At 38.8% G+C, this 21,637-nt stretch overlaps 1 protein-coding gene across 2 annotated transcripts in view; it reads right to left on the reverse strand.

Moving 5' to 3' along the window:
* camsap1a (calmodulin regulated spectrin-associated protein 1a) overlaps window positions 1–21,637 on the reverse strand; it is a 30,622-nt gene that overhangs the window by 1,338 nt on the left and 7,647 nt on the right. Inside the window, exons 3-18 of one of the 2 annotated variants that reach the window (XM_067423182.1) lie at window positions 18,081–18,343; window positions 13,401–13,562; window positions 12,122–12,202; window positions 11,845–11,877; window positions 10,058–10,199; window positions 9,485–9,624; window positions 7,703–7,799; window positions 7,413–7,578; window positions 5,874–5,959; window positions 5,671–5,755; window positions 3,083–5,042; window positions 2,720–2,856; window positions 2,453–2,640; window positions 2,233–2,332; window positions 1,339–1,454; window positions 1,093–1,211 (exon numbers count right to left, since the gene is read on the reverse strand). In XM_067423182.1, the coding sequence (XP_067279283.1) occupies window positions 1,093–1,211; window positions 1,339–1,454; window positions 2,233–2,332; window positions 2,453–2,640; window positions 2,720–2,856; window positions 3,083–5,042; window positions 5,671–5,755; window positions 5,874–5,959; window positions 7,413–7,578; window positions 7,703–7,799; window positions 9,485–9,624; window positions 10,058–10,199; window positions 11,845–11,877; window positions 12,122–12,202; window positions 13,401–13,562; window positions 18,081–18,343 (3,875 nt within the window). The remainder of the gene's footprint in view (window positions 1–1,092; window positions 1,212–1,338; window positions 1,455–2,232; window positions 2,333–2,452; window positions 2,641–2,719; window positions 2,857–3,082; window positions 5,043–5,670; window positions 5,756–5,873; window positions 5,960–7,412; window positions 7,579–7,702; window positions 7,800–9,484; window positions 9,625–10,057; window positions 10,200–11,844; window positions 11,878–12,121; window positions 12,203–13,400; window positions 13,563–18,080; window positions 18,344–21,637) is intronic. The other variant, XM_067423183.1, reaches the window with a different exon arrangement.

Consider the following 21,637-nt stretch of genomic DNA (forward strand, 5'->3'; position numbering starts at 1 on the left):
AGATGCATACAAATATAGAAACTATAAATCTATTTAATATATAGCTGTTCAACAAATTGTAAACTTTAAAAAAAAATTTTATCATTTGTCTTGATAGTAAATGATCATCCATTCATCTTTCAATGAATCTATCAATCCATCCAACCATACATGAATCCATCCATCCATCCATGAATCTATCCATCCATCCATCCATGAATCTATCAACCCATCCATCCATCCATCCATGAATCTATCAATCCATCCATCCATCCATCCATCCATCCATCCATGAATCTATCTATCAATCCATCCATCCATCCATCCATCCATAAATCTATTAATCCATCCATGAATCTATCAACCCATCCATCCATGAATCTATCAATCCATCCATCCATCCATAAATCTATTAATCCATCCATGAATCTATCAATCCATCCATCCATCCATCCATCCATCCATCCATGAATCTATCCATCCATGAATCTATCAACCCATCCATCCATGAATCTATCAATCCATCCATCCATCCATCCATAAATCTTTTAATCCATCCATGAATCATCAACCCATCCATCCATCCATCCATAAATCTATTAATCCATCCATGAATCATCAATCCATTCATCCATCCATCTATAAATCCATCCATCCATGAATCTATTAATCCATCCATCCATGAATCTATCCATGAATTGTTTAATCCATTCATCCATGAATCTATCCATCCATGAATTATCAATCCATTCATCCATCCATCTATGAATCTATAAATCAATCCATCCATCCATCCCAAAAATATAGTATATATATTAATGTTTCAGTATATACACTATTTTACTATTACCATACTATTTTTGTATGTGAAAACATACATAATATGTACCAATAAACTTTAAAAAATAGTTCAAATAAATACAAATAGTTTAATTCAGTGTGCTCTGGTTGTACACTAAACATTCTGAGAAATACAGTAGTTCATAAGCATGCAGAAAATGTGTGTACTGCGCAAAGTGAATTAATAGCAAAAATTATTTGTACGGTAATGTCAAAAATAGTATGGCAGCAATGCAATTTTGAACAGCCTGCTGTCATAATAACTGCACTCACCTCCAGAATGGCGTTCTTCTGTGCTTCATTGACTTTTCCCGCCAGACAGCAGTGAGCGATGGCATTCTGGATGATCGGCTTGTTGGACTTTGCACTAGGCTCCTTAAATAACCTGGGCCCTGAGGACAGAAAGGGGAAAAACTCAAACTGAGCTTATAATGCTGAAGTGTTTTGTTATTTTGGATAAACAAACAAATATAATGCCATAAATAAATTCAAGATGAGCTGTAAATGTGTGTATCTCACCATTGTATTCTGCTACAGATGTGATGGACGAGGCCGTTGAGCCGTTGTCCCAGTCTCGTTCCATGTTCCTGCTGGCATTTCTGCTCAATATGGGAAAAGATTCCACAGACTCCCCCCTGCAATACATATCCGGGAATTATTTTATTATGATCTGATGACTGGACTGAAATTCTGTGAAACTTTTCTATCAATAAATCACATGCAATGATGCAATAAAATGTAAATATAAAATAAAATTAAAAACTAATAATAAATTAAATATAAATTGCAATAGATTCAATTAAATAAACAATAACAACAAAAGTGTCATTGTTTTTTGTATGTGTGTGTATATATATATGTGTGTGTGTGTGTGTGTGTGTGTGTGTGTGTGTGTGAGCCTGTTTATGTGGTTTATGAGGACACAAATTTGTATAACTACATGGGTATTACACTGGTATTACACTATAAATGTGGTTAATGAGGACTTTTCAAATGTCCTCATATTTCAAATAGCTTTAAAAACATACTAAATTATGTTTGAGAATGTAAAAATGCAAAATGTTTCCTGTGATGGGTAGGTTTAGGGGCAGAGGCAGTGTAGGGGGATAGAAAATACGGTTTGTACGGTATAAAAACCATTACGCCTATGGAGAGTCCCTGTAAACCACATAGACCAACGTACGTGTGTGTGTGCGCGCATGTGTGTAAATGATTTATTTTGAAATTCTATAATAAATATTATATACATTTTAATAAATCAAGAATAAGTAGCTCTGCAGCTAGTCAAAAGCAGGATATCAATTAACTCGAAGTGGAATGTGAAGAAATCATTTCAACATTTTTGCATTGAGCTATCCTTTTAAGTCCAGTGAAGTGGGCCACACATCTGCAACGCTCTGCTCCTCTGCTCACCTGTGTGAACTGGCCCCTCCTGACGCCACACTGTCACCTTCAGTAGCAGCAGAGGCCAATGAGAGAGAAGATCCGGAGGGAGCAGAACAGAGACTAACCGCTGGAGAGAGAAAGAGTGGCGTCAATTCAAATCAATATCAAAATGCTGTATATATACATGCACAAATGCTTTCCAAATAAGACCCAGAAATACAGGCACATTAAAAGCGAAGTCTCCTACGAGCAGAACAGGAAGATTCAGCTCGGTGTAGCGATTTAGGGCGTGTCCTTCTGTTACGTGGCCGTGGTTTGGTCACACCTTGCTCTTCCAGAAGCTCTTCCTGCTTCCTGCGCAGGTACTCCTGTTTGATCAGCTCCCTACGAGCCTTTTCTTCCTCTTTACGCACGCGGTCTTCCTCGGCTTTTCGTCTGACACAAACAAACATAAATTACTTAAAATCTGCTGCAACTAGAGAAAAGCTCTCACTAGATCCAGCGTGACTGATACCTGGCTTCATCTCGTTTGAGCTCTGACTCCACCTCCAGCTGCTGCTTACGTATTCGTGCCTCTTCGGCCTTACGCTGCTGTTTAAGAAGGAACGCCGCCCTCTTCTTAGCCAGCTCGTCCTCTGCTTTCTGATCATCCTACATACAGGAGGCGAAAGCAGAGGCATTGGTTTTCAAGCAAACAAACAAAAAGTTTCAAAATCATTTACATTTTAAATTCTTTTTAATCACAATAGTATATTGCGATTTTTTAATGACTTATTTTATTATTGACCACTGGTGTCTTTTATCATGTTACTGTTAATTATTACACATGGTATAATAATTAGAATAAGAATACATATTTGTGCAAATGCTCTAGTACCTTGAAGAAGAAGCCCAGTCCGGACTTCTGTTCTCCATCAGGTTCTGTGCTACCTTCTGACGGGTCAGCCAGTTCAGATAGGTCCACCTCAATCAGCTGCGCTTTCATTTTGTTTTCCTCAGATGGAACAGGAACATATTCCTTTTCTGAGCCATCTGATTCACGCCGCTCTCGGATTGGATCCTCAGACGACGGTTCCACGGAGGGGAGTTCGGCTTGGGGCGAGTCAACGTTGTCGTTGGGTCTGTTTGCAGTTTCAGGCAGTCTGAATGTAGTATTCCGAATAATTCCTTTCAAGCCACGCCCACTATCTTTAACCCCACCCTCTTCCTCAGTTTCAGCACGGGGGGTCCTGCCCCCCGGCATCGGAGTGCTTACTTTTGCTGCTGGACGACTGTTGGCATCTTTGCTCAGTTTGAGGTCGCTAGGCTTCGCCCGAGGCGTACGACTTGAGCTGAGTCTGGGAGGGCGCTTGGTCGCGGTGGAAAGAGTTTCCGTGAACTGCACGGAGAGTCGCGATTTAGTCTCGTGCTGCTCCGGCGGCTGTTCGTTTAAAGTCGGCACAGTGCTCGGTTTGGTTTGCGACTGTTCCTGCGGGGACTGGACGGTCTGTTTCATGAGCAAGTCCTGCTGGAGAGACAGTTGCATCATTTGCTGCTGTATCGCCCCGATCGCATCGTTCAGGAGCTCGATGGAGCGGCTACATTCGCTGAGATCTGGCTCTCCGCCCACATCGTCTGAAGCTCCACCTCCTCCCGTGACACTCAAACGATTGTCCTTATCCTCTTCTAATGGCGTTACCGCCGTTTCTTTATGCTCAGAGTCCTTTCCTCGAGCTTTCAGGACCTCAACGAATGCATCGTCCTTCGCAATCGGTTTCCCTTTAAACACAATTTCCGTTTTAAGTGGGTGTGGCAGTGTGTCACTCCTCCCTTTTTTGACAACATGCAAGAATGCCGCCTTTCCCAGCTGCTGCCGTTGGCGTGCCGACAAGTTCTCCATCTTCCTTTTCTGCATCTCGATGGCACGCCGTTTTTCCTCCAACTGCATGCGAAGGTGTACGAGTTCGGACGCGAGACCAGGGCGGCCACCTGGTGTTCCCGGACTCTTGTCCGAAGGAAAGTGCACGCTTTCGGATCCATCGGGAGTGGTTGTCTGCGAGCTTCCAGTGCTGGGGCAACCATCGGGAAACCCGACTCTATGTCTGCGGCGTTCTGCGAAACTCGTCATGCGACCGGTCGATGTGCTGCTGGCCTGCGACAACATGCTGGGGCAGGGGCTTGCCCGTCCGCTCGCACCTTCCTTATCGTCCCGTTCGTGCACGCAAACGTCCTCACGCAATTTCACGGACTCCTCATCCTCTACGAAGCCCGCGCATTTCCTCCCAGCTTGAATCAGAAGCTCTTTGGAAAGCTCTTGTTCTTGAACGTCTACTTCATCATCTTCGTCAAACTCAGAGTCTGAGGCGATGTCCTCCCAGGCTCCGAGGGGACTGTCCCGCACACACTCCACGTCGTCGTGCAGGAAGAAGCTTCCTGGGGATTGCGCTCGAGAGCTTTCTTGCTCTATGCTATTGATTGGAGTAAACGTCCGGTTGAGCATGCATTCTGTGGGCGTATACGTCCCCCGGCGTCCCTGACCCCGTCCTTCGCCACTCTCCTCTCGTTTACTAATCCCCGTTTTCTCCTTATTTGGTCGTAGAACCGCAGGTTGCAACGGCTCCAAGTAGAAACCCTCTCTGGATGCAGCAGCGCCCTCAGGGTTAATGACAGCCAATAGCTCCTCCTCTTCCTCCTGGTTGTCAAAGTGACGTGCCTGGGGGAGGGGCTGGCCATTGATGCGGTGTCGTGGAGTAATGGAGATGACGTTGGAGGCTAAACTGTCCTTGCTAATGGAGCGAGCCAAGCTGATATTATCACCACATATACGTTCCCAATCAGTCTCCATTTGAGAGATGGGTCTGAGAAAACAAGAGATACAGATTTGAACGCATTTGAATGGGTTAGTCATTCATTACAGGACTGAGATGTATAAATTGTGCAACGGTAGAAATATGTCAAACTGTAGAATTTCTGCAAGTTCCAAATAAAAGGAAAAAATAATAAAATGAGATAAAGTAGCTGTCATAAAAAATAAATAAATAAAAAACATTTAACAAAATAACATTTCATAAATTTGCACAGAATTTCCAGCAAAAATGCCAACAAAGTGATATTTTATGACCATTACTGTATCACAAAATTACTCATATCATGATATATTTTTGGTCAGATTGTCAGATGCTTAATTATTTTCATATACAGTAAATGCCATTTTATCTGTAGTTATTTTAGTTTACTTATTTTCTGTGTACATGTTGAGCTTTAGTCATTTTGTTATGTGCTTTTGCCACTTTTATTATTTTTTACATTTCTATTTAGCTTTATTTTTATTTCAGTTTTAGTCATTTTAGGACTGTAATTTATTATGACTGTAGTTTTTTTTTTTTAATATTTTATTTATATTTCAAAAATCAACAAACACTATTTTAATAGTTTTAACTTTAGTTCATAATACTAACACTGTGTGACATTAGACCTAACCCTAACCTTGGTCTCCGTTCTGTCCAGGCAAGCTGTGATCCAAGCATGAGTCCATCCATACGGGACAAAGAGTTTGACCGATTCCTGAGCTCTGCTCACAGAATTACAGAGAGATTAAAAAGCATAGAGAGAGAAATTGAACAATTTAATCAATCACATCTATTTAAATGCAATACTAAGCTGAAAGTTTGATTCAAAGATGCATTTACCTGAACTCTCCTCCCCCTGAGAGGACTTCTGCTTTCTCTGCCGTAACGGGAGGAGCGGGTGGGAGGGGGAGGGGCTTCTATTTCTTCTGAAACAGAAACAAAATATCAGCACTATTACAAGATATGTCAAAATGGCTAGGTGCAACAAGTCGTGTGTGTGTGTGTGTGTGTGTGTGTGTGTGTGTGTGTGTGTCAGTCTATCCTATCTATGCTATTTAATTGTGATAGAATAAAATTTGTTAAATAAATAATTTTATACAATAATTACTCAAAATTCAATTAAAACACTAGAGCAAGCTAAGGCTACGTTCACACTGTCAGTCCAAATACGATTGTGAATCCGTTTGGAATCTGATCTAAAACTATTGACGGTCAATATTGTGCATCGACTACGGCATCTTATGAGGCAGCAGCACATATGTAGGAGGCTGGTTTGTTTGGATAAATTTTTTTCCTGTCATCTCTGCCGGTTTCAAAATATGTCTTCCTTAAGCAGCGTTGACACTACCAGCGACTTTGTCGATGCATGTCACCTGGAGGTGAGGTCGCTAGAGGGCTTTCCCACTTGTTCACTAGTATCGTTTGAGAATGACATTCACAGATGTTATTCCATATCGTAGACAAGGAATCAGTTTTTTTGCCGCTATATTTAGGAAGGAAACATCTACACATAAATGGAATCAGTACAAAAATGCCTAATATTAAAAATAAAAAATATAAAGCGAGTGCTTTTTGCAATCGCGGCTATTTATCTCCAGCAAAAGAGCAAACACTAGTCTATTTGGGCTCACAAAACCATTCAGGCTCGGAGTCAGCATGGCAAGTACCGCTGTATGTACACAAGAGATATATCATCAATTACAGGACAGTTGCTGACTGCTAAATTAAGCTTCCTCATTATTTTGCCTCGACACTGAAGAGCAACAGGTCACGTGCACTCCACTGACTTCACTCCGATTGGTTGTTGCTCGCGAAAGTCGCTCATTATTTGCATAAGGTTGAACACAATCTCCACTTTGTTGCATCGCTGGACACGTCTACATCCCGTCGCCAGTGGTCACTGTCGCTCGTCACCGGATATCGCCAGCTCTCCATTGAAACCAACGGGATTGTGTCGGTGCTAGTGTGAACGCAGCTTTACATGGTCATTTTCTGCACTTTCCAGCAACACAAGCTTGTTTCTGCAGCGACTTTCAGCATGGTTCATTTCACGGGGCGTGAGAAAGTCGCATAAACCACGCAAAATCCGATCAGAGCAGTAAGAATGAAACAAATTTCCAGAAATGTGATATGAATACGATTTCAAACCACATATCATTCACATTTGCTAAATCTTATTGGATATGGACACAAATCAGATTTCGACTGACAGTCTGAATGAGACTTAACACTATTAACTAACCTGTTAGCTCACTGGTCAGAGTTTCAATCACAACCCAATTGTGATATTGCATAATTGTAATGTAAAGCAATAAAGTTGTATGGTTAAATACATACTGCAATGTGCAACATATCGTTGGGTACTTAAAACAGACTTACACAGACAAGGACTCCTCAGGGTGCAAGTAATACCGCATACAACCGTCAGGGTTGGCAGCTGTCGCCAACGAGTCGGCTGAAGGAGACGGAGTTAAAAAGCTACGCTTAGTGGCATTGGATATGGGCAAATGGGGACGGGAACTCTTTGGCTGAAGAGACGCTCTCACTGTCAGATTGTCAATAACAACACAGCATAATAATTAAGAGTGAATGAATCATGAGATGGACGTCTTCAGATAGAAACCAAATGTGTATTTGGAAGTATCAAGCTTTTAAGACTTGCTTCTTACCATCTTTAACCTCTTGTAGGTCTCTTGGCTTTACGAAGTCCGGCTTCACTACTTCAAACCACCAAAAGAGCTCAGCAATAAAAACCATCAGGTTATGCTGGAGGAACAAGAGCAAGTCAAAGTCACACAGGGAATCTGTTAGCTGTCAGTTAGCACATATAAACTCTGGTCTATAACCTAGTGAGCTGCTTTTGCTGTCTACTACCTTCATAGGCGACGACCTTCTAAAGCAGTCCACTTAATGACATAGACCTTCATAAGTGGCTGTTTTTAAACACTCTGCACCATACAAATATTAGTTCAGACTAATTTAAAAGCATGTTAGTTTAATAGCATTAAGCAGATTTGTATACAATGCCTTCTGGGGCTGTCTTAACTGTAAAAATGCATATGATCAGGGCTTGACATGAACTTTTTTGCTTATCAGCCACTGTGGCTAGTTTTTTTCTTCTTCACTGAAATCAAGGGGAAAACTGCCATATAGATATTTTAAATATTATCTCAGAATTTGTCAGCAGGTTTATTAGGCTGCTGTCACTTTAAGATGCGACGCACTGATCATTTAACACTGTCACACGTGTTTTCTTTCTCATCTGTTTACGTTCACTTAAAACATTACTGACTGTGTTTATTGTATTATAGGACATAGTTAATAGTATTATAGGACAGTTAAATCAACATATTGACATTATTTGTGTGTATTTGACTGTTTAAGTGCAATTTAAGTGCTTGATGTGTGTGGACTTTTGTGAGCACAAAATCTGCGGAAAATTAGTAAAACTCTATAGCCTAGAAATCTAGACGCACCCTATCGGCAGCAAATCTAATCTGCAGCGAGTGTCGTCTAGCAACTCTCAATACACTTCTGAGCTGTAAAAACCAAACTCTGGTCAGGCCAATCACATCGTGTATAGAGTCGGTGGGCGGGGCTTAACATAATGACGGCCGAGTTGCGCTTGCGTGCTACTAGTAAACACAGAAGCTGGCGAACGGTGGTCTTTCGAATCAGCTTTGACCGCGACTCTGGAAGACTTGGAGTTAAGCTTTTCTCTGAGAAAAGAACAAAGAACGGCACTGAAGTCATTCTTAAAAAGGGAAGATGTGTTCGGAGTTTTGCCGACCGGATACGGCGAATGTTTAATCTATCAACTAACTCCGCTTCACCTTCATTGCTCTGGTTTGTTGAACCGCTATCCAATTGTGTGCAGAGGGAGTTTGAAAGACAACCGTTTATCCGCCCCTCGGATTGAGCTGTCAATGGAGAGTTTCCAGACCAAACATCTTGATGTGGGTCTGGCTTGTCAGGCTAAAAATGATGGGCACTACGCTCAAATCCCATGGCAAAATTCAAGCCCTTTAACACTAACATTATTCATCCAGAGCAAAGAAAATGAAAGGAGGGAGTGAGGGGTGGCAGGTTTGAGTGTAACTCGCTGTCGGAGAGATGAGAGAGAGAGAGCAGCTGGTATATATATATATAATTAGTGTTGGAAGCCTTTCAGATATTTCGGTATCGATATATGTATCGGAAAATGTATATATTTGACAACACTATATTGCACTTAGTTTATTATTCCAGATGCTTTTTTAAAGACTACAACTGAAAAATGTATAAATAATATATAAAATTCAACCCGAAAGTGGCTCGCAGGAGTGACTGCATTTCACGCCGCTGAAATACACACGCCCTGTATATGATATTGTCTTAATTTGGCCTTTGGTTTCTTAGAAGGTAACTAAAATACTTTTAGAGTACCGAATGAAGTATATTTAGGTACGGACCTTAAGCACCGGTGGGCCGTAGAGCAGGTCTTCAGTGTGCAGGTAAAAACACCTGTTCAGGTATTCATTAGAAAACTCCCGCAGCAGATGGATGTTATACACACTATCCGACAGAGACGGCACCTCCTTCAGACATATGTCTAACAGAGAAAAACAACTCAGAGCTTTACAAATTTAAAACACAAAAAAATCTGTATGCATTCTTGCAATAATTGTGGGGTTCAATTGAACGCATTTTGCATTGATTTTACAAATATTGTTGACTCTGACATTGCTTTGGTTTCCTTTTTTGTGAGTCTCTGCAAAATACTTACATTAAAATGTTAATGAACCTAACAATTTACAAAAGAATGAATTGATAAATGTAAAAATCAATGAAAAAATCAATTTACACAATTTTAACTTTAAAACTACTTGAAAAATCTGTATAAATAAAAAAATAAAAAAATTCAATAAATTTTATATTTGATACATTTTTGGCATTTTTATTTAAACTAAATGCAATAGTTTATATAAGATTGAGTTTACAAAATGATTCTGCTCAACTGCATGTGTGTGTCTGTGTGTGTGTACCATCTAGCCTCATGTATTCGGGGCAGTAGAAGTGGATGACCGCTAGCAGTGCCGCTCCATCACAAACATCCTTCATCAGGTCCTCTATCACCTCCAGATGGGGGAAAGCACGGCCGGACAGATGTTCTCTGCGGTAACGAACCTGAGAGAGCAGGCACAGACTTATAAAGCATCTAACACAGATCAGACACATGAATTCAGTCTCTCACATACTAAATGACACACTCACTTTAACAACATGACAGTTCACTCGAAAATGAAAATCCTGTCATTTACTGACCCGCGTCACTCAAAAAATGTTTTTGTTCTTTGTTAAAAATAAACATATGTATCTTTTCCATAGAATAAATAGAATAAATGTGGATTGTAATTATGTCTATTGTGCTCCAAAAAGGACATTTAAAACTTAATAATAATAATTATATTACTTAGTATGTGAGGAAAACACTAGAATGTAAGATTTTTTTTTGTGATTAAATATTGCCTTCTGTCTTTTTGCATTTTTATGATAAACACAGGTGACAGAATTTTCATTTATGAGTAGAACAAACCTATTTTTTGAAAAATACTTTCATGCAACTTCTTTTAACTTTTCATAATGTGATGTTAATTATAATGTGTGTAAAATTATATGTGGCGCCAGTTAATTATAAATATATATATAATATATATATATATATATACAACAGCCACACAAGAACAATAAATAAATATATATATATATATATATATATATATACACACACACACACACACACACACACATATATATACATATATATATGGTATATATAATACTGTATATATAGTGTATACATAGACCTGTTTCAATCAATCTAAAATCCAGTCGTCTAGTCGACCTTAAACTTTTAGTTTAAAAGTTTTAAACAAGTTTTAAACTTAGTGTGCTGCTTTTATGTAAATATAATGAGTATGAAAATAATCTACATAAAACCATCATTATTTTTGGTGTTTTTTGAGATCGAGGGACGGGATCGGATAGAAGCAGGAGCCAGGATCATAAAATTTCCCCAAATTCAGTTTAAAAGTAATTTTATAACTTTTATATTTCTAAAGTCAAACACCGTCAGCAAACACAAAGTAAACCACAGAATGACATGTTGAATGACTGGATGTGTGGATGCATGAAAAGACAGATGGATGCATGGAAGAGTGAAGTACTTTTTGGTTGTTAAAATGTTTGATACTTATTTTTGGATCAACGCGTCCGGATAAACTACTGTCCAAAAGTTTGGGGTCGGTGAGATTTCTAATGTTTTTAAAGAAGTCTCTTCTGATCACCAAGGTTGCGTTTATTACATCAAAAATACAGGGAAAGCATTATTATTGTAAAATGCTATTACAATTTAAAATAACTGTTTTAATATATTTTAAAATGTAATTTATTCCTGTGATCAAAGCTGAATTTTCAGCATCATTACTCCAGTCTTCAGTGTCACATGATCCTTCAGAAATCATTCTAATGTGAGGATTTGCTGCTCAAGAAACATTTCTGATTATTATCAATGTTGAAAATAGTTGAGTGTGAGTACTGTACCACACGAGAGAATTCCACTGGCTCCAGCATGCAATGGGCCAAAGCGTTCATGAGATCAGGCTGAGATAGACAGAGACCAAATAACAGAGAAAGAGAGAGAGGTAGACAGAGGGATGAATGCATGAGATGCACAATGACACACACGTTCCTCCTGCCAAACATACACACACTATCTAATCATTTGCCCGGAGCAGGACGTGGCGGACACAGGGGGCGCTGTGGCACTTACAGGCACGAGCTTCCAGTACCATTTTGAGGGAGACTATCCGACAGGAAGGGGCGGGACAAGAGAGACAAACAGGAAGAGCATAAAGGTTAAAAGTCGGGCAGAGAAAGAGGTGTAGGGAGAAGAGAACGATCAGATTTAAAAACAATTGAATCTGATCAGAGAACAGGGTTAAACCGTCTAGTAAAATGCACTGTGCGTGATTCAGCCAATCAACGAGGAGGCCTGCATGCTAACGGTCTACTATTGGATGGGTTACGAGACTTGCGATTGGTCAGACCTTCTGATGGCACGGCGAATCCATCAGCGGCTGCTTCATCTTGAGTTCCTTCTCAGAGAGTTCTCTTGTCTTCAAGATCACCTGCAACACAACACAAACATGGTTTCAGTTTCACACTGTAATAAAGAGTCTGATATACTACAGGGTTGCCAAATTTTAAGTTCAGGTTGGAATGAGATTTTTTTTTTTTCGGGGGGCGATGCTTTCGATCTTGATTCAGTATTAAGGTATATGTAGTATTACCCTGACAAGCAAGACCCACATCAAGATGTTTGGTCTGGAAACTCTCCATTGACAGCTCAATCCGAGGGGCGGATAAACGGTTGTCTTTCAAACTCTCTCTGCACGCGATAGGATAGCGCTACAACCAACCAGAGCAACGAAGGTGAAACAGAGCTCGCTGACAGATTAAACTTTTGCCGTATCCGGTCAGCAAAACCCCGAACACATCTTCCCTTTTTAAGAATGACTTCAGTGCCGTTCTTTGTTCTTTTCTCAGAGAAAAGCTTAACTCCAAGTCTTCCAGAGTCGCGGTCAGAGCTGATTCGAAAGACCGCCGCCGTTCGCCAGTTTCTGTGTTTACTAGAAGCACGCAAACGCAACTCTGCCATCATTATGTTAAGCCCCGCCCACCGGGGCTTTAACATTATGCCACATTAGCGCCAAAACGCTAGTTATTGTTTGAATTTCACATTTAAAAAAATTAAGCTTAGCTTTGTTTAATATCAAAAGCAGGTTTGGCAATTTGGCGTGAGATTGAGTTGGGCGGAGTAAGAGCGTGACAGTGAGCCTGAAAGCTTGAGTCTCACGCCAAATGCGTGACAGTTGGCAACCCTGTACTATGTATCATGGGCATCAGAAGCAAAAAAAATGTGGGTGTGTCCTCTCTCAGAAAATCTTTACTGGAGTAGATGCCATTTACATTACGTTTACTAAACGTCTGGTTGGGCCAGACAAGATTATGAAAATCACTAAAGAGTCACTAAAATAACTCACTTTAGAGAGGCAGTATTGTAGAGGCTTTAAGTTGTTGCAAATCGACCCGAAGGTCGAATCTGCCTTTTGCCGAACTAACTGAGTAGTTGCAATGTCACTGGTCGTAAAAAGTGGGTGGGTCTTGTCCCACCCACACTTAATGGTTCCTATGTATACTATTAGACATCTTAAAGGTACAGTAACAAAAATAGCTAAGAGTGAAAGATCTTTTGGTTTAAGAAACCTTGAGTTACATTATATGTGAACTTAAATGGCCAAGTTAGAGAAAAAAAGAAACACTGACCTTGTTGATCCAGAACAGCATGGCGTCCTCCATGTCGAAGGGAAGCTCTTTAGAAGCGCAGAAGGAGGAGAAGCGTTTGACGCTAGCCACGACTCTCTCTACAGCCATCATCTCCACCGTATATGCCATCATCAGAGCATCTATAAGCGGAATATGAGAACTCTATATATACACACACACACACACACACACACACACACACACACACACACACACACACACACACACACACACACACACACACACCCACACCAAATGTAACTGAACAGATGATTCTCTGTATAAATAACATGACAAAATGACTATATTCACAATAATACCAAAACGGTGCAATACATACTGCCTAATATTAAAAAGTAGTATGTGAAACAGAAGGCAGAGTGCTGCAAATTTAAACCATGCTGGGAAGCAGTGTTGTTATTGATAACTAAAACAAGAAATGTTGCCTTGGCAACTGTCTGAAATGAATATGTTGTATAAGATGAAATAATACAAGTATTTTAAAAAACTAATCAAAAACACAAAAAATTACAATGATTAAAGCTACTAAACCAAAAAAATTAAAATATTAAAACAAAAGTCAATTAAAAATATGAATAAATGCTATAATTGGTATACAAATAATACGAAAATAACACTGCTGGAAAGTTACAAGTTTAAAAAAGTCATGACTGATTTGTATTCCAGTGATTTTTATCAAAATAAATGTTTATAAAGAGTAAATAAAAAAGTAAAAGTGTAAAGAGTAATCGTAAAAACATTATGGCATAACATATCAATACTTATTTACGGTATGACCCTGGACCACAAAAGTCTCATGGGTAGATTTGTGGCAATAGCCAACAAAACATTGTATGTGTCAAAATTATAAATTTTTCTTCTTTTTTTTTTGCCAAAAATTCGTAGGATATTAAGTAAAGATCATGTTCCATGAAGATATTTTTTAAACTTTCTACTGTAAATATGTATTATTATTAGTAGTAATATGCATTGCTAAGGACTTTGTTTGGACAATTTTAAAGGTGATTTTCTCAATAATTAGATTGTTTTGCACCCTCAGAATCCAGATTTTCAAATAGTTTTATCTCGGCCAAACATTGTCCAATATAGAACCTCATATAAAAAAAATTTTTTTTAACTGGCATCAAATAAACTCACTTAGTTGCATTTTCAATCAGGGAGTGGCATCAGTTTTAATCTCAAAATAATATGATTATTTTGCATTGAATCATATTTTCTGTAAAAATATTGTAAGGAAGAAATATACTGCTCAATACTGTTATGAACAAACAAATAAATAAATAAAAGCAACAAAAGAAAAACGAAATATTGCATGATTGCCAATATGGTGGTGATTAACTGTGTATCCCTAGGTTATTTTGTATGTATAAACTGCATTTATAAATGTTAAAGTGGCCTAAACAATGACTTAAATGTGTGGTTGCATGCAATTTCACTTTTTTAACTTTAGTTAGTGTGTAATGTTGCTGCTTGAGCATAAACAGTATCTGCAAAGTTACAGTGCTGAAAGTTCAATGCAAACGGAGATATTGTCTTTTAAAGTTACGGCAGTTTATCGCCTACAAAAACGTCCGGTTTGGACTACAACGAGTTTCTTCCCGGGTTGGTGACATCATAAACCCTTGCTAGTCTCCACAGATGTGACTTCTGCCCGTAATGGTAACGGGCAGCGTTTCCGGACAACCTGTGCTTGGCACTTCAGCCAATAAAAATACAGGAAACTACATTTGGCCATCTGACCAATCTAAGACCATTGCGTTTTTCAGAGGGATGGGCTTCATAGAAGCAGGAAGCAAACGAGCCGTTCAAAGGACAGTGGAGACAACGGTGTGGAATAAAGGTCAAATATAAGAAAAATACAGCGTTTAAAAAAAAAGAAGTATTAAGACATGTTATACTGCGCCCCATAAACACAACCAAGCCTAGAAAGAAAACACAGAACCACCCCTTTAAAAAAGATTCACATTTCATGTGTATAGAAATTTAGCATACTGTGCACATTACACATAAAGAACACTGATAGAGAAAGTGTGAGTAGTGTGACATTCCACACATACTGTAAGAAAGAGAGAGCAGGTTACATCATCTCTCAGCAAGATGGAAGACTCAAGAGATTCAGCCATATAAGGAGAACATCAGTACTGCTGTACTCCATCTCATAAACACACACACACACACACACACACACACGCGCGCGCGCGCGCGCGCACGCACATGACAGAACACAGAGCCACGGCGCAAGTGTGTGTCAGGGAACTGGCTGCTGTGCAGACAGCGGAAGAATAGAAGGCAGAACAGAAAGTCCACTGCCTCCGTGTAATGATGGGAAAGGAGTCTGTGTGTCTCTGGCGGAGGGAGTTCATCCAGAAACACACTCTACACACACAAACCTCAGAGCTCAACGGCTGATTCGATTCCCTTCAATCGCCTGTGTTATTACTGATAGCAGCTATAAAGCATGTCAGCGTGCTCACTGCTCAGCGAAATTCTCTTCAAGCTGACAATACAAAAGGAAATCTATGCTAATGTCCACTATAATGCCTCTTTTGGCAATGCTGAGAATGCACAAGTACATGCATTGCGTTATAAATTGTGTTTTGACACACTTCTGAAGCAATGACGCATGAAATCAAGCATTTGTGTTTACATGTGTACTTGAGTATTGCTGCCTTCAAGTTTTCCTGGGAACCAGTGTTGTTACTGTTAGCTAAAACTTCTTTGGTAATTGAAATGAAGCAACAACAATATATAACAATAATAATAATTATATATATATAACAGTATATATATATATGATGTAAACTTAAAAACATAAATGAAAGTTAGACATGTTGCCTTGGCAATGGACTGAAATAAATACATTTAAATAAGTATTTAAATATGGAATTAAATAAAAAGTTTCAATTATATGGAAATATTTAAAAAACTAAAACTAATAAAAAATGACAAATGCATATAATTACTAAACTTAAACTAAATTTAAAATGAAAACTGAAAATATAAAAATGAAAGTGAATTTAAAATATTAATAAATACTATAATAGTATAATAAACAGCATATAAATAATGTGAACTTTATTTCCAGTGGTTTTGATCAGAATAAATTAAGTAAATAAAATGTTGGCAATTTTATATTTCATTCTTTCTTTTAGAGCTTGTATAACAAACCGATGTGCTGCCATGTGCCTTGGGTATAAAAATAATCATTCTGAAAGTTAGTGATGGAAAATAAAGGAAAGAGACTTTCTGTTCGGGTGAATGTTTGTCCATTAGAGAAACACTATGGATATTTCCATTGACCTACAAACAAACACACACATACAGACAGACACACACAGACACACAAGTCTGGCCATGACACTACATCACCCCAGCAGGTTTTGAGCAGATGGTCATACTGTGCCTCGGCTCTGTCCTCAAATCCACCTACACACACACATCAGGTTTCCATGTTTTATAGGGACTCTCCATATGCGTAATTGTTTTCATACTGTACAAACATTACACTTACCCTACAGCCATCACACAAAACTTTCTGCATTTTTACATTTTCAAAAAAGATAATTCTGTATGATTTATAAGCTTGTTTCCTCATAAAATGCCCCCCCTTACACACACACACACACACACACACACACACACACACACACACACACACACACACACACACACACACACACACACACACACACACACACACACACACACACACACACACACACACACAATAGAGCACAGCAGTGAATGCTCACTTTTCAGCCTTGGATTAGGAAGCATTTTCCCATCTATTTTCTCGGTGGTGATTTCAAAAGATTCTCCAATAAAAAGTTCCAAGCCATGAATCAAACCAAGTCAATCTGAGATGAATCACAACATTAATCTTTAATAAACCATTTTAATAAATGGATGCCGGAACACTACTGACTTTGTGATTGGTCGATAGGTGGAGGGCGGAGCTTCAGGCCAAAACACAACATGTCAACATTAACATCAGATGAGGGCTGAACAACAACTTTTAAATGACAATATCCTGGCCGGACTACTGTTGTCAGTGATATAAGTATTTGATATTAACATGATTTCTTAATGTCAAGTGACATATCAGGGCCATTTTATATTGTAAATAAATATGTAATAAAAGAACTGCACTGTTGGTTTAGAATAGTAATATTAAGGTTAACCCTTTTATTTCCCTATTAATGTTTGCTGCTGCATCCTCTACGTCTATGGCTTATCTCAATTTCTCCAGCTATGGGCTACGTCACGGCTCAAACAGAAAATGCACGCTGCGTTAATAAATTTAGTGCCGTTAAAATGAATCTGCGTTAATGCGTTAATTTTGACAGCCCTAATATACTGTGCATAATATATGTGTGTATATATATATATGCGTCCCTGATGGGTGGATATCGCTTCAGGATCATGGGTAGTTTAGTTGATCAGCAATTAAACATGATATTTTAAAAAGTAAATGACTCTGACTTGCTTCTACACAGACCTCATGGTAGGTCTGTTTTAAAGTTTGAACATTACTGTTAAACATCAGCTTTGCTATGGGTAAAACGAATGGGATTTTTACTGTTGCGCTCTATTAGACTTTAACACAAGCCCCTAACACTGTGCTCTCTTCAGGTAAGAAGTCAAAGGTCAAAATCTCACCATCTTCATCGGGGTGGACGAGAGGTCGTCGTGGGAAACAGGCGTGTCGTCTGGTTCTCTGACATAAATCCCCCGGCGTGCGAGCGTTTGGATGACGGCCTGATGGGAGGTGAGTGCGGACGCTTGTTCCCCTTTCAGGAGGAGCCCGCACACCCTACAGTAGAGCTCGGAGGACAGCAGCAGCGAGAGAACCGGAGGCTTTATGTGCTCCACGCAGTACTGATCCGTGTAGAACGGGTCTCGCAGGTCAGTCGGGATGTGCTCTGACAGACGAAAACACACAATTATGACAACCTGTCATACATACCAAAACAATATAAACCACTAATGACTCGTCACAACAATACGCTGTATTTTTTTATAGTATTAATATATTATATACTTATATAATCCATTATAAATCAGCAAAATCAATCTATCTATCTATCTATCTATCTATCTATCTATCTATCTATCTATCTATCTATCTATCTATCTATCTATCTATCTATCTATCTATCTGTCTGTCTGTCTGTCTGTCTATCTATCTATCTATCTATCTATCTATCTATCTATCTATCTATCTATAGAAAATAAATATATTAAGACAAAGTCTATTTAGAAAATGTTTTCAACATGTATTGCATTTTATAATTTAATAATCTATCATATATTATATTAATAAAACATCATATTCAAAGATAATTATTAAATATAACAATCTCAAAATATATTGTTGTTATAATGAACGTTTTTAATGGTCGTAAGATATAAATTTTAGTTTGGTTGTTATAAATTTGGGTAAAATGTGACCTTTCCATCTCTGTTCTAACCATCAATACATTTTAGAGAAAGAAGAGAAGTGACAAATCAGAATGTAAGAACTGTAGAAAGACTAAGAAAAAAAATGTGAAGATGTCGTGTCACACGGACAGAAAACAAAAGTATCAGACAGGTGATTTTAAGATTAGCCACCCTTAGCCGCACGCCAAGGGCTAACATCTCGCTAGTCGAATAAGACAAGCAAATCACAAACACTTCCACAGAAAGAGACGACATCCGGTGTCTCAATGTGACTATACACTCACGTCTTCAGAGCTAGGCTAATTATAACTAACTGCTAGGCTAATGTGGCTAAGCAGCGACACAATGTTTATTTCATTTGTTCATGCGTTTGACCTTGTTTGCTTGGTTTAGCCGTGAGAAGAGAGAATGGTCAAGATGATAAGCAGCTTTAGTTAATGACGACAGGTGGAAAGCGCTCACCATTGATTATCACTTTAAGTGCAAAACGCCACTTTCCCTTTACATTTTCTGTGTTCCCTCTGATAGATTTGTTTCTGTATGCTTTTCCCCCATCCGCCAAGGGTCATTCTGAGGTTTCTTTACAGTAGGAGGTCAAAGGTCAACCAGTCAGATTAAACCCTGAGGAAGATTAACAGCGGGGGACTGTCAAATAACCCCTGATGAGATGCGTGTGTGTGTGTGTATGTGTGTGCGCATGTACGCAACTGTGCATTTTACAAATCCTACATAGACAACACTAAAGGTCGTTTACACTAAAGGCGATAACTAGCGATAAAGATATAGTTCTAATAATCATACTAAATACAGGGCTCTCAAGTCTCACGCATTGGGCGTGAGACACACGCATTTCAACCCGTTCACACGCTCACACGCCACACCTTGTATTTCTCACGCAGAGAAATCGCCAGGGTAACACACGCGCTATTAGAGGAATCAATCAAGCGAGTTCCCCATAGAGTTCTGACGGCCCTGCCACGCACCAGTTAATCTAATAAAAATAGAGACCGAACAGCCAATCATAAAATAGATTTGCTGTATCTGGGTAAGATATAGATATTCCCTCCACCCACACGCACGGCCTCGCTCATTGAATCAAATGAGCAACTACAAACCCCGATGACAGACGCAGAGACACAAAGATAACGGTGTCAAGTTAAGTTTCTGACAGCACTTTGTTTTCTGTTCTTAATCCCTCAACAAAACTTAAAGGAAGCCTTGTCGCAATCATGATTTGCGTGAAATGCATTTTGTTATTGCGCTCTCACTCAGTGAACATCTGTGCTCTTCTGCACTTGTGAATGCGGTGATGGACAGCTGTCCTCATTCGACTGGTGTTTGGATGTGAATTTTTTTTAACTCCCTTTCATTAATTAATTTATTAAAAGTAACTCCATTCTGTAAGATCATTTTCATTTAAGTAATTCCAAACATCACGAGGCAGACGACATTAGTGATCAAATACAGTCGAGTTATTAACACGCTCCACAGCACCACCCAGTGGATTTAGTTATAACTGCGAGATTGAGAGGGATTTATAATGGAGTCACTGCATTTAGGCCAGCGAAGCAATATAGTAAAATTTCAATATTATTTTTATTTTTCGAACAATAATTACATATCAAATATATTCGTGCTCACCCCTATTTATGGAAGCTGAAGTGTAGCGATATACAATTTGCAATGCAATATGTAAAATGGCAATGCATTTCAAAATTTACATTTACATTTTCCATACCATGTGTGCAACATTTGGAGCAAAATAATAATTCAAATTGAATAATATAATTTACATTTGCTATTTCCTACACTAGTTTTAACATAAAATTTAAACATAAATTGTATATTGTAATACTTTATATTAGTTGCAAAATTAAAATTAAAATGTCTTACAGAAATAATTAGATGTGTTTAACATGTTCAAGCAATTCCAAAAATTATGCCACATCACCGCACTAGCCATTATTTTTAATAGAAAGGAGACATAGGTGTTATTCAACCATTAATTAAATTGTGCATGGTGGCAAAAAATTTTTTTTTTACATTTTGTTATTTTAACTGAATTCAGAAATGCTTTTGAAATTAAAAACTTTGCTTTTAATAAACAAAATACATATTTGAAATAAAGACTGTTTGGAGTTGGGTGCTCCGTCCCCTGAATCCACAGTCTTTGTTGTTATTTTGAGTGTGTACACAAATAAAAGTAGACAGTTTATAATTATGTCTTGTACTTAGCCTATCTGTATGGCTAAAAAATGATGGTGTATTGGTGTGGGAGTTGTTTCCGCTGTCATAAAGAGAGGAAAAAATACAACCATACTGATATAGCAAACAATAATCATAGGCAGCTTGTCTAAGATTATTTGAGAGTAAAATAATCTCTGTTGTAAATCACAGCTCACTTCAGCGTGACCGTGCTCATGTTAAGGTGCCACCATCCTCTGGGCTGAAGGCCTCAAAAACCTGCTACCAACACCAATACACAACACTAACCATTCTCTCTCTCTCTCTCTCTCTCTCTCTCTCTCTCTCTCTCTCTCTCTCTCTCTCTCTCTCTCTCTCTCTCTCTCTCTCTCTCTCTCTCTCTCTCTCTCTCTCTCTCTCTCTCTCTCTCTCTCTCTCTCTCTCTCTCTCTCTCTCTCTCTCAAACACACTAATTAAATACATATTTATTTTATTTGTACGAATTTGTCATTTTTCATATCAGACCCCCGTACCCAGCCAAACCCACGGCCGAAATCTCACTCTGAACTCAGGTCAAAACTTGAGAGCCC

This window comes from Pseudorasbora parva, chromosome 18 (assembly GCF_024679245.1).
Source record: "Pseudorasbora parva isolate DD20220531a chromosome 18, ASM2467924v1, whole genome shotgun sequence".
Classification (NCBI taxonomy): Eukaryota; Metazoa; Chordata; class Actinopteri; order Cypriniformes; family Gobionidae; genus Pseudorasbora; species Pseudorasbora parva.